This window comes from Mizuhopecten yessoensis, unplaced genomic scaffold (assembly GCF_002113885.1).
Source record: "Mizuhopecten yessoensis strain PY_sf001 unplaced genomic scaffold, ASM211388v2 scaffold8035, whole genome shotgun sequence".
NCBI classification, from domain to species: domain Eukaryota; kingdom Metazoa; phylum Mollusca; class Bivalvia; order Pectinida; family Pectinidae; genus Mizuhopecten; species Mizuhopecten yessoensis.
In genome coordinates, this window is record NW_018407346.1 from 769,208 (window position 1) to 782,224 (window position 13,017).

Sequence of the window (13,017 nt, forward strand, 5' to 3'; positions counted from 1 at the left end):
TCAGGTGCCTCGCTAGCGGTCCTACATTTTCTGAACACCGAGTCATCTCGGAATTATCCCCATAAATAAACCCTTGGATAATATAGCAGTCTTGGGATATTTAATGTGACTTAGGCTTGTGGATGTAGTTTTCCTTACCACAAAGTTACATGTGCGTGTAGGACATCTCGGGATACTCATGGCACGATTAAGTAGAATGTTTTTATACCGGGTACCAGACCACAGTTCCCTCCGACCCGTCACCTATCTCCGATATCTTCCGTACATACTCATCACTCGAAAGATTGAAAACCTTACTGTCTATAAAGTCAATATACTCTACATTATGTGACAGGCCTTGGCTTGATAGTGGGGATTGTATCAGAGAATTTGTCTGTGAAACATAAAGCATCAATTCGTTATAACCATCTTGGGTTGGGGATACCTCAGGTGAGTATCACTCATTACGGGTTGGTTACTTACGGTTAGAGTCGGTTTTACAATCGTTTCTTGATCATCCTCTTCTACAGAAGGCTGAAAATCACAATCAGTATAGAGACTTTGACCATTATCGCCTGCATTGCAGTTTTTTTTTATAAAACGAGAACTTTGGAGCCTAATATTCTGACCCCGTGTACCTGAGGTCTACTGCTAAATATATATACATACACGCAATAAATTCTTTCTAAAAGCAAAATATTTAAAAAATATCATCCTCACAACACCATGCCTCACAAAGCATGTTAGCCAAAACAAACTTTTGAGGAAAACATTGATGAAAGGGGAGCTAAATCTAGGTAGAAAATGGATTTAAATAGCATTTAATCTCGTTATTATGCATGGGTGTACATAGAATGCCCAAATCACTTACTGAGTCTGAACTGTCAAGTTGATTCTCTCTATGATAAACCGTTGGGTTGCTGTTTGTTAACGACGAAGATAATGCATGCTCTATCTATATAATAAACCACATAGAGATAAAACATGTAAACAGAGGAACCTCGAAAACCCAGCTATATTTCCTTCCACTAGATAGTCCGGATTTTACGACGAAATGTTTGTGTATACTGACTAAATAGTGAGACAAACAGATTGAAACACTCATTGTTAACGCATATCTTTAGGTAGCATACTGTATTCAAATCATACACAAACAACTTTATAGTTGGAAATATAATCTGTAAACGTGAAATCAATAATGAGAAGATACACTTTCACAGTAGTCAAACCAACCATTCACAGTTAAATAAGTTCTTTAAGTTCCATGTAATGTATGTGCGAATGTATTGCTTCTGTTGTTGAGTCATGTGACCTTTCAGTTGTGACGTACCATTGTTGGAATTTATTCTAGCATGGTTAATAGGAAATACTAGTGTAAGAATGAAGTACATTTGTATCTGTTGTAAAACAAATTTATGAATAAGTAACAGTAAAATACGCGTTTATAAACACATGTCCCTGTTGACTTACGAAATGGAGTACACGTTTGCTTTGGTTAAAAAATTTAATCTTCAAACAAGATATTTAAAAAGGTGTTTCGTTTCTTCCTATTTCTTGTAAAAAAAAGTTCAATTTGTTATTCAAATAAGTTTTTTTAACAGTTTAGTCCCAACCCAAGTTTGAATGAAAATATTGCTTAATTAAAATAACTGAAATCATAGATGTGCACAGCACACACGATATAAGTAATGTACAAATATCGCATTTGTCATGGTCTCAATATAAGCAGTATGAGGACCAATACGTCCTTCGTAAATACACTTACAGTGTAATAGGCCTAAAAAGTGAATAATATAAGTTTGATTAACTTATTGCAATGTATAATCACACAATGGCGGTTTTATGAACGTGATGGAAATGTATAGACGTTGTTAAAGAAATTGACTTTAACACAAGTTAAAGGAACAAATATACATTATAATTGCATTTTATTAAATTGTTTGTCATTTCAATTTTCTTGACATCAGCTCTCGTTGATATTCTGTTGTATATGTTATGAAAATCGAATTCCGAAGAAAAAAAATAAAACATGAAAGCATACCTCATGGTTTGACACATTAGGAGGATCGCTTGAGCCGGCAGGTGATTTAGTCTATAAGCATAAGGTATACATGGAAGTTTTGATCAATCTGTACGTTTGCTCCACATGTTAATAAAGAATTATTAACGCCGGTTCTGCTATTTAATGAAAGTAAAACGAAAGCAAGCACGCACTAACACATGGTATCGAGCAAGATTCACTTAAACCATTATAATTTTTTTACCAAAACTGTATAATAGTAAATCCTAAAGTCGCATGCTACATTTTATGTAACTGTAGCAAACATATACGAACCAGCCTTCGTGTATCAAACTGAATCTGCATGACGTGTCCAATGTACCAAACTTACTATTAATAAAGTTTAGTATATTAAACTTACAGTGAATAGCGAAAAATGTAACCTACATGTAGTACAGGTGTAAAAGTAATCTCTTTCATTAGTGGAACGAAAAGACGTATTTTACAAATTGAAAGTGTATGTTGTATCAGATTACTTAAATAATGGTGTTGAAAATACTAAACCTGATATACGTTGTTTACGTACTTGAATTATTTTCGGATCAGTTTCACTATTCTGAAATATAAACATATCTTTAATGAATACATTTATTCAAGCCTCATCAAAGTTGAGACAAGAATGGCAACATTGTCGTGAACGATTCATCGCATTTTAAAATTACTTATCGAAAAGTCATATACAATAAAATAAAGATTATTTAAAATGCTAAACAAATACATCAGAAAAAAGGTTACTTGTATCACCAGATTTGAAAAAATAGTAATGCAATATCAGCAATTTTATAATAGCTTTGTGATTAAATATATTGTCTTCCTCGGCATAGTTGATGTTCCCCTTTGCAAACGTATTGTTTATCAAAAACTAATATTATGGACTTTGCGAATTGATGAGTATCATATTTTCTCCATTGACTAGACACAATGAAATTGGAATTAACTTTGAAGTAAATTATACAAACGTTTGATTTGAGACTGTGGATACCCTGTAAAAAAAAAAATAAATAAATAAAAATAAAAAAAAAAACAGTTCATGTACAACGATATTTTACGTCAAAAATCCTAAATCAATCTAGTAGAATTTATAAGTAAATATACTCTGATAGGCGACCAAAATCCGGGAGAGAAGCATAAAAGTATATAAGCCATAATGTCATATATCTTAAAACAAAATAATATCATAATATATTGACCATTATACATTATTTATGTTCGTTTATTAATTTATTAATTGCAGAATTTAAGAAAACAAAATATTCCCCCACTTTTGCTTTCATATGCAGCTTAATTAATTGATGAGCTTATTAAGAAATCAAAACATTCATTGACAACATCGATCGTATATACTCTCCTGAGCTTGAAATCAAGGAAATCACCGATTATTCAACTGATGACGCTTTCCGCGATCTTAGTGTACTTACAACGCACTGTATGAGAAGCGGGACGATTTCGAATTGGTAAACTTCTCCTTTCTGAAAAGTATAACTTCTTCTTCCCACGGTGTTTACGTGTCGCAGTTGATTCGGTACTCAAGAGCTTGCTCCGTATATCTTGATATAACAACACAGGGTTTCCAAAGATGCCGGTTTAGAAAGATTTTGGAAAAGTTTTATGGTCGCCATGAGGATCCCGAAGGGATATTTGATATTTTGTTGAGTGATATGAAGTTCGATGTTTTGGATTTTGCTTATTAGTGTGTCCTGTTATTTTGCTGTCACTGTCCGATTTGGTGTGACATTATTTAGATTCGACTAAGATTTACATTGCGGGAGTCATCGACAAAACAAAGACGCTTAACCTTCCGGAACGCCTTTGTCTCATTCTCCTTGCACATTTTTAAGTGTCTCCGTTAAATCTTACCTTAATCAATAATTTGCTCTAGTTTTCTTGATTTTCAGCTCGATTTATGGTTTTAGTGACACTTCAGTATTATATTGCAAGACAAAGATGACAGATAAAACAGTTCAATGCGTTGTCATTTAGAGGTAGTTGACGATAATGGTTTTGCAAAGATTGATGAAATATTTATCCACTTTTTCGGTGATCTCATCCCGAGGGGAAAGACTCTGAAGTTGCCAAACACAGATGCAAGCTGGGTGTTGGCAACTCAAGACAATGCTATCTTTTACATGTAATCCTATGTGATGTAAACAGATAAATCGCAACCCGATGGTTAGAATTTTGAAATAGTACACAAAGTTAAACTTCAAAGTTCTTATCCCGAGGGTTGAGAGTCTGTCTGCATCAGAAAGGAATTGGTTTAATCCCACAATTTTCTACCGTAAAAATACGATTGGTGTATCCAATGCATTGCGTAATCATCAAGTGACAAAATTAATGTCGCTTCCCTGGTTTCACTGCATTAGGTAATAACGCGATAGTGATGTTTTGGCGTACGTGAGTTGTTTCTCCTAAGTTGGTAAAGAAGGTTTATCTTTCCCTTACAAAGAACGGAAAAGCACGTGCGAAGGGCGGGAGAATAATAAAATCACTCACCCCTTTGGGGTTGAGATAGGGGAATCTCAACCCGAGGGGGAAGATTCTTAAGTTTCCAAACACGAGGCTTTGCCAAGTGTTTGGCAACTTAAGAATCTTACCCCGAGGGTTGAGACTTCCCATTCTCATTTTCAAGGAGTTGAATGATTCTTTTCCTCTTATCCAGTTCACCTATCATGTATCATATATAATGTTTACGTTACAGACTAAATTCAGGGTTGACGTGACGTTATTGTATTGTTGACGTGACGGCATAGCATTGTTATGAATAAGGAAATTCCCCCGTCTCAACCCTAGGGTGAGAAAAGGATATCACACACCGGTTAAAGTGTGGATACACCTGTCCAGGGTAAGAGAAAAATATATCTAACACTGGAAAACGTATGGAAATACCTGTCCAGTGTCATATACATTTTAGTCTTCAGCTGAATCTGTTGATTGCATACTGTATTGGTTATATTTTGTGTCAATTGCACTCACCTCATCGCTGCTGATGCTAGTATTACCGTCCCCATTGTTTTGCTGGTGCTGTATTGATAAAAAGTATCAAAAGATAGACACAATACAATGAATTCAAATCAATAATCCTTTTTGACATCTGTAGAAGCAATTGAATACGAATCTATGCATCTAACTATTTGATTGTATTTCTCTGGAAATTTTACCAATGCTTGTTCAACATATGGTTTTTAAGATAAAGTCCGTCCAGTAAAATATAAAAACAAAAAAATGGTATTTTCGCCTTAATGGTGTTGGTATTGTGGCGAAGTCTTTCAACCATATGAGGGTTTTTGTATTATAAAACTATGTGATATGCAATATTAAAGTTAACGGTTTTGATTTTCAATCTAAATCAATTAGGCCTGTTTTGTGCTGAGTTACGATAAATGGATGAAACATATAGCATACTAATATGTTGTTTGATCCTTTTAGATATACATTTTTACTTTATAAAATCGAACAAAAATCCGTTTTCAGAATTGATTACCTCATTGATAGCATTGATTTCCAGCTGGACATCCTGCTGTTAAAAAACCCAAAATGATATGAAAATTCCATCAATTTATTTATCATAAGGGAGCAATTTACCTTTAACATTTCAATTAAATGCACTGTCGTGGTGTTTATGTTGAATAACAGCAGCTTTGTATAATGAAATATAATGATATATATGTTTCATTTTCAAACATTCGGCAAATTGAAATTGCTTAATTCAAAGCTGTTCAAATATGTCTTAAATCGTTGTTTTCACCTCTTTTCACGGTCAGATTGTCAATTGCTGTGTCAAAATGGAGAACATATTAGACTAAATATGAAAATAAAAAATGTTACAATTATAATTTAATAGTTGTAATTAAGATATACTCTGCACATTAGTATGTGTATAATGTAGACATACTTGATACCTACTACATGTATCTAATTTGAAGCGATATATGTGTATTATGTTCACTCAATATTTCGGATAACGTCAATAGTTTGGAAATAATATGAATAAAAGCAAGAAATATAGCGCCTACCTAAGGTTAAGCAAAGGGATTTTATCCATCACAGTAATTCATTGAGCGAAAAAGCCAAGGTAATGACTAACATATTCTATATGGATGAACGTTAGACTGACGTTGGTGATTGGATCTTTTAAAATATGCTAATATATACGCTATGTCAAATAGGAATATCACAGCACTATGCAGATGTGTCTAGCACTCATATGTGATCCTTGGGGCCAAAGAGACAGAAATGTATTTTGGTCATAGCAATGGAAGGGGATGTGCAAAACAAAACCCACTAATTATATCAATTTCAATAATTAGATCGAATGTAGTTAGTTTTAAATTACATTTAAACAATGAGCTATGTGTGTTTATTATAAACGTTGCGACTGCTCAGGAGGGATTATTCTAGGTTTGTTTGGTTGCGGCAAATACCTGGTACCAATACGTCCACCAGTACAGCTCATCACCTTGTATCTTTAAAGATGAATATAAGACAAACACAGGTAATATTTTTCAATTGTTTGTTTGTTTCTTTCTTTGTTTTTCCGTATTTGTATACCTCATAAACTTCAGCAGGGCTCCAGCGGGGAATACTGTCCTCCTTTTCGCTGTTATAGACCCCTAGCTGCTGCGGAACATGTAACATAACAGGTACTTGATAATATGTGATAAAGAGTACGACGCATTTATTTGGATAGTTAACATTTAGGTATAGGCACGGGATCACTTTGTTCGGGTCGCTAACTTGTTCTGGTTTATCAGGATAATTTTGTCAGGTAAAAATTGTAAATCATATCTTTTCTAAAAAAAACATTTTTAACATTCAACATGTTCTCCAAAGAAGTAACTTTGTTTTCCATAACCATAATATTTTATAATTATGAAATTTCTACATATCATTTCTATTTTTCATTTTTTATTATCGATAACAGCATACATTTATGTAATGTCAACTGTTTCCTACGCACATGTGTCTACATGTACAAGACCTCTATATTTCAAGTAAGACATTGTATGTTTACAGAAATGTGTGTATAAATGAAATAAAAATGTGAGACAACATGGATATGCCATATTTATTTCATAAAAATGTTTGAACAGACGAGAAAAAGGTTAGTTCATATTGCAACGTCACAGCTATTTGCGGCTCCACATATATGTGAAATATTGTTTTTAGGACTGTGAGTACACAGCAGACAACGATGAAATGAACAACCTGAAGAATAAGCCATCTAGATTTCAATTTAATTATTATTTCGTTTTAATAACAGTTATCAGCTTACCTGTTCACTTTCACTGCTTAAACTCGAACCGTCTGAAATTCCATGTTCCTGTATCACAACAAGGCAGTCACATTCATTTCCATATAATTAAAAATATTGTTACATAACTGATAAATGATAAATAAATATATTATTTCTGTTACCTTATTGAGATGTATAGTCTTTTTGATATCTAAGATATACATATCCTTTATATAAAAAACACCTAGGATCACAATTGCAATGGCGCTGCTCTAAAATTTTCGTTGTTAGTATACGTATTGGTTTATTTAGCCCTGACACGTTTTGTGTTCTTATGGATGTAAACTGGTGATATTAGTTACATATTTATGAATAAATATAAAAGCGAATGCCTACCTCCGGTTTTAGGAACTCCATCCCCTTCTATAAAAAGTAAATAAAACATAAGTATAAATATTTTCTGCTTGGTCAATATACATAAGTACTTGTTATTCGTATTAAGGGAAATGTTGCACAATAGCAATGATGGACTTTTGTTGGAGTGAATTCGTTGAAATAACAATACACGAAAGAAATATTGACCAAGACAAAAGTCGAGATTCAATATCTCTTTCTAAATAACGTCATATTAAACGAACTGAATGTCTGTTCTTGTTACGTTACATATTACATGAAATTATATTGCTTTATCATGAAGCAAGATGGAACGTACGAAAATCGCCAAAACAAAATGCACAGAGCATCGAGGATTGTTGTTCGTTTCTAAATATTGTATATTTTGCATTGCATCGACTTATATAACGCTATTAAAACCATATTGTAATTACTTGAGGTATATGGATAACGTCTCGAAAAAGTCCCAATTATAGACGTCATCATTATATGACAGTTTGGTTACGTAGGTAGTTTACCCTTTTTGGAAGACGGCTCTATTTCAAGCAGGTTCTCCCTAGTGTCACGTCAGGTTCCGATCATGGCTGTTTTTTTATTACATCCAATTGTTATAATTCCTTTTGCAGTTCTTATCTGAGGTCAATCGATTGTTTATTAGACATACTTGATTACACCTGGAATATGAAATAAGCAAAACATGATTTTAATGTTAGAGGAAAAACTTGGTTTGTTTGAAGACAGGAGGAGGAATATTTTATCGTTTAAAGTTGATTTAGGAAAACGAGAACGGTAGTGGGATTCGGAGCTTTCCTATTTAACATATTGGCGACTACGACTAACGTATCAGATTCCAAAATGTAACCTAAATCAGAAGATGGTATCAACGAGCAAGATATGTGCTCATTTTGTTGAAATAACTGTGTTATGTGATATATACAATATCTAGAAAAATGTTTTTTTTACTAAAAAAAGTCTGCAGAAAACGATTCGTTGAAAAACACAAAATGTAAAATATTTTGTATTTAGAATCATTTTAAAGTATAGATACATAGAATTGAAGAAATATATAAAAGGCATAAGTCTCATATTAAAGTCCAAATATTTTTCAGTAGTGTTTTATTTGGAGTACATGTATTTGGTGCATTTCTAGACAGCATTCAAGTGTTAAGTATTAATTTCATCAGTACCGTCATTTCATCAAGACGTTTGTATTTCAAATAATAATGCTAAGGTTTGTTTGTTGCTTGTGTGTTTTATTATTGTTGTTTTTTCTTCTTAAATGACAAGCGAAATCCATCGAAATTTACGGTTTATTATATTGCGATGGACAGTTGAAAAAAAAAATTAAACAAACAAATCACAAATATCTATAATGTCATTAAATTATTGTAACAGTATAAAGATGTTGCCGTGGGAATTTAATTACACCAATATATAATTACTATGCATATTACCTCAATGACTAAGCACTAAAGTGCAAAACGGGTGTCTATATTTAAATCAAGTGAAATAGATATGGCCTACAAGGAAGTGGAATGAGCTTTGACATTGCCCGAGTAATATGATAGGGGATCGGTTGTCCTCGACTTGTTGACGACTTAAAAAGAACATTCGCAATATATATATATGGCAAATGGATGCCTTTACAAAGTATAGATTAAGCGAATATTTGTTTCACTGTTAGGGAAGGGAAGGAAAAGTTGCTTAAAGTTTATTAAAACTTACGTGATGAACATTTTTTTAAAAAGTGTTCTAAAACATATCATATACGTTACGTTGAAGAATATTGTTATGATAACCATGCTTACTGAATGTAAATCTTGCATGCTATCATATTAATACGGGTACTGCTGAACAGAAATAACACACTCTCCACACAATGTTGTGTCATACCATCACTTTGAGCCTTTTGTTACATTGAAACATACACTATCATGTCAAACTTAAATGGAATGATATATGTAATTTAAGGTTAAATACATACATGATGAGTATTCTATATACATATCAAATACCATCATGTATGTCTGTTTTTCATATAAGCCCTCATAACAATTTCATGAAGTATATTACATTTGTAACTATTGCATAATATGTAAGTTATCACAATCTATTCGGAGAAGGGATATATGCATTATATTGGGGTCCCTCTAGGAAAACAAATATTCTTTTTATGATGTGAAAGTAAAAATCCCCCTTTGTAAAAATGTTGACATTGTGATTCTTTGAACTGATGTGGAATTTATTGCATTGGGATTACATGCATTTTCTTTATCTATAAGTCATATACAAATTGGCAAATGGATAATTTTGCGGAAATCTAGCTTAATGCGAGAAACGTGGATATTTGCACACTGCATTAGTTTTAATTTCATAATATATTACTTTCGCTCATAGTGCTGTCGTGTCTTTAATTTGTTCCATTTCTTATTATTTTAAACCAAACCACATTCATTTCTACTATTATAGGGCCTGACCTTCGCCTTTCACATGTACAAATTATGTATGTATATTTGCATAAAATAATTCACAAATTTCGTATTTATCTCTTATCATTTACTCATGCGTTTGCGTAACATTATAAAAAGAAAACTAATTGTATTATCACAGATCGTGCAAGCATTAACCTTCATTAATGATAATGATTTTTTAATTAATTTGGTAGCATATCAATAACGTTAAAATTAGTTTCACTTATCAACAATGACTTTTAATAATATACATGTTTATTGTGCTTACAGGTATATGGAATCACGGGGAATTTGCAGGTACGATGTGTCAAGATATAATTGTTATACAAATGTGTATTATATATCATTATAATGCACATAAAGAAATAAAAACCGAAATTGAATAGACTATTATAATGATTACGTCACCATACACATTAAACCTATTACTTTTGACATCATAACTTTTATATATGTGTAGCTAAATTTTGTATGTGTAAACCGTGAAATTAATAATGAAAGCGCTAAAGCGTATATAGATATTATGTTTGTGATTATTTAACCTTCATATATCTACCAGACAATGAAAAGGATATACGTTGAAGTATAATATAACAGTAGTTAAATTATCTTTATGGAATCTTTTTGTTGCGATAAATGTTCTATGGACGTGGAATTTACTAAGCCTAATGTTCTATATCCAATTATCAATATTTATTTAGGTATAAACACTAACTTATCATAAGATATAAAGGAATTTCAAACTATTGAAATGATTAGAAATAATTATAAATTATAAATATTAGCAACAGAGACACAAACCAATTGCAACTTTTATTTTTGTACTGGATTCCAATAAAAAATTCTTCCCAGTTCATTACATAAATTCAACATTCTTTACATCAAAGAAAAGGTTGGTTTAATTTTTAATTTTCTTACTTAAGCATGATTAAACTTAGCTATACGTAATTTGAAGTTTATTTTTTTTTAGCAAAGAAACAAAAAATAATTAAGTCCAAATATGTCCTTTTGTCGAAATATCGAGAATATTTTTTTAAATTGTATTTCCCCTAACGCATTCATATGACTGATGTTTTGATATGTTGTCCATCAGTGTAACTTACTTTGCCGATTAATTATGGTATGAATTAGTATAATGTGTTCACAAAGGTGATAGAGGTCTACTTTTCATGTGCAGATATTATCGATGTCATCTGAATTTGTGTTTTGTATATTTTTGCCTAGCTTCCGTTACACCTACCTACAGTATATATTTTGTTCATGTGAATCTTTCAGGTTAGACTTTTGACAGATATTTAAAGTTTCCTATTTGTTGTATTCAATAAATATTTTGGACATTCTATATACATCTAAATAAGTGCATACCCCAATTTTATGCACTTATTCTACTAATGGCTTTCCACACAAAATTTAACATCTAACGGTTAGTTAGCATTACTTGAAGCAACATCACGGAGAAGTTATTTTGTTAGTGTCGTTTTTCCAAATTATGCATAAATATGTCAAAAGTATCTCCTAATGGAGATGACAGTCGAATTTTCTCTGAAATATATTAACAAGAGGCCCAAGGGCCTTAGCGGTCGCCTGAGTTATATCATAGGTACTGGTAGCTTTATTTTATTGTTTAGATGTGATGTGGAAATCAGCATGTAAACTAAGTGAAATACAATACTTGACATGTCATCAATGGATAAGAATTTGAAAATATTGGTAAATGTTCCCTTTGGGGCCCCGCCCTAGCCCCTCGGGATGGGGCAGGAATCCCAATTTTACAAAGTAATACTCTCATTAACCCAAGATGATTCTGACTAAGTTTGAGTAATTTTCTGCTGAAAATGAATAAAATATATACCGAAAAGTGTTATTTCCCTATATAAACTATATTAAACTTTACCCCCTCCCTAAGGGAGAACGGATGGCTCGGGGTCCTGAAATTTACAATTTAAATAAAGCCCCTGATGATTTTCTTTCCATGCAGAGAAAATGAATGTAGTACCTCTGAGTCTGGAAAAGAAGATTTTTGAAATATTGGTTAATTGTCCCTTTGGGGCCCTGCCCTGGCCCCAGGGGTTGGGGTAGCATTCTCAATTTTACAATTTGAAACCATCTTCCTCCAAGGATAATTCTCACCAAGTAAAAAAAAAAATCCTACAGAAAGTTGTCAAAATATACCCAAAAGTGTTATTTCCCTATATAAACTATAGTAAACTTTACCCCTCCCCAAGGGAGAACAAATAGCTCGGGGGTCCTGAAATTTACCATTTAAGTAAAGCCCCTGATGATCTTTCTTTTCACATAGAGAAAATCACTGTAGTACCTCTGAGTCTGTAGGAGAAGATTTTTGAAATATTGGTTAATTTTCCCTTTCGGGCCCCGCCCTGGCCCCAGGGGTTGGGGTAGGAATCTCAATTTTACAATTTGAAACCATCTTCCTCCAAGGATAATTCTCACCAAGTAAAAATAATTTCCTACAGAAAGTTGTCAAAATATACCCAAAAGTGTTATTTCCCTATATAAACTATAGTAAACTTTACCCCCTCCCCAAGGGAGAACGGATAGCTCGGGGGTCCTGAAATTTACAATTTAAGTAAAGCCCCTGATGATCTTTCTTTCCACGTAGAGAAAATCACTGTAGTACCTCTGAGTCTGGAGAAGAAGATTTTTGAAATATTGATTAATTTTCCCTTTGGGGCCCCGCCCTGGCCCCAGGGGTCGGGGTAGGAATCTCAATTTTACAATTTGAAACCATCTACCTCCAAGGATAATTCTCACCAAGTAAAAATAATTTCCTACAGAAAGTTGTCAAAATATACCCAAAAGTGTTATTTCCCTATATAAACTATAGTAAACTTTACCCCCTCCCCAAGGGAGAACGGATAGCT

At 32.8% G+C, this 13,017-nt stretch overlaps 1 protein-coding gene across 13 annotated transcripts in view; it reads right to left on the bottom strand.

Annotated features, from left to right (window-relative positions):
* LOC110454713 overlaps positions 1-13,017 on the bottom strand; it is a 30,960-nt gene that overhangs the window by 14,116 nt on the left and 3,827 nt on the right. For 4 of the 13 annotated variants that reach the window (XM_021504378.1, XM_021504367.1, XM_021504368.1 and 1 more), the window contains 11 exons: positions 8,183-8,338; positions 7,668-7,694; positions 7,311-7,358; positions 6,587-6,655; positions 5,520-5,555; positions 5,012-5,059; positions 2,998-3,021; positions 2,565-2,594; positions 2,021-2,071; positions 851-934; positions 463-513 (listed from right to left, as the gene is read on the bottom strand). In XM_021504378.1, coding sequence (XP_021360053.1) covers positions 463-513; positions 851-934; positions 2,021-2,071; positions 2,565-2,594; positions 2,998-3,021; positions 5,012-5,059; positions 5,520-5,555; positions 6,587-6,655; positions 7,311-7,358; positions 7,668-7,688 — 462 coding nt within the window. In that variant the 5' untranslated portion in view covers positions 7,689-7,694; positions 8,183-8,338. Of the gene's footprint in view, positions 1-462; positions 514-850; positions 935-2,020; positions 2,072-2,564; positions 2,977-2,997; positions 3,022-5,011; positions 5,060-5,519; positions 5,556-6,586; positions 6,656-7,310; positions 7,359-7,667; positions 7,695-8,182; positions 8,339-13,017 lie in introns of those variants that run through there. The other 9 variants (XM_021504373.1, XM_021504372.1, XM_021504371.1 and 6 more) reach the window with 9 other exon arrangements.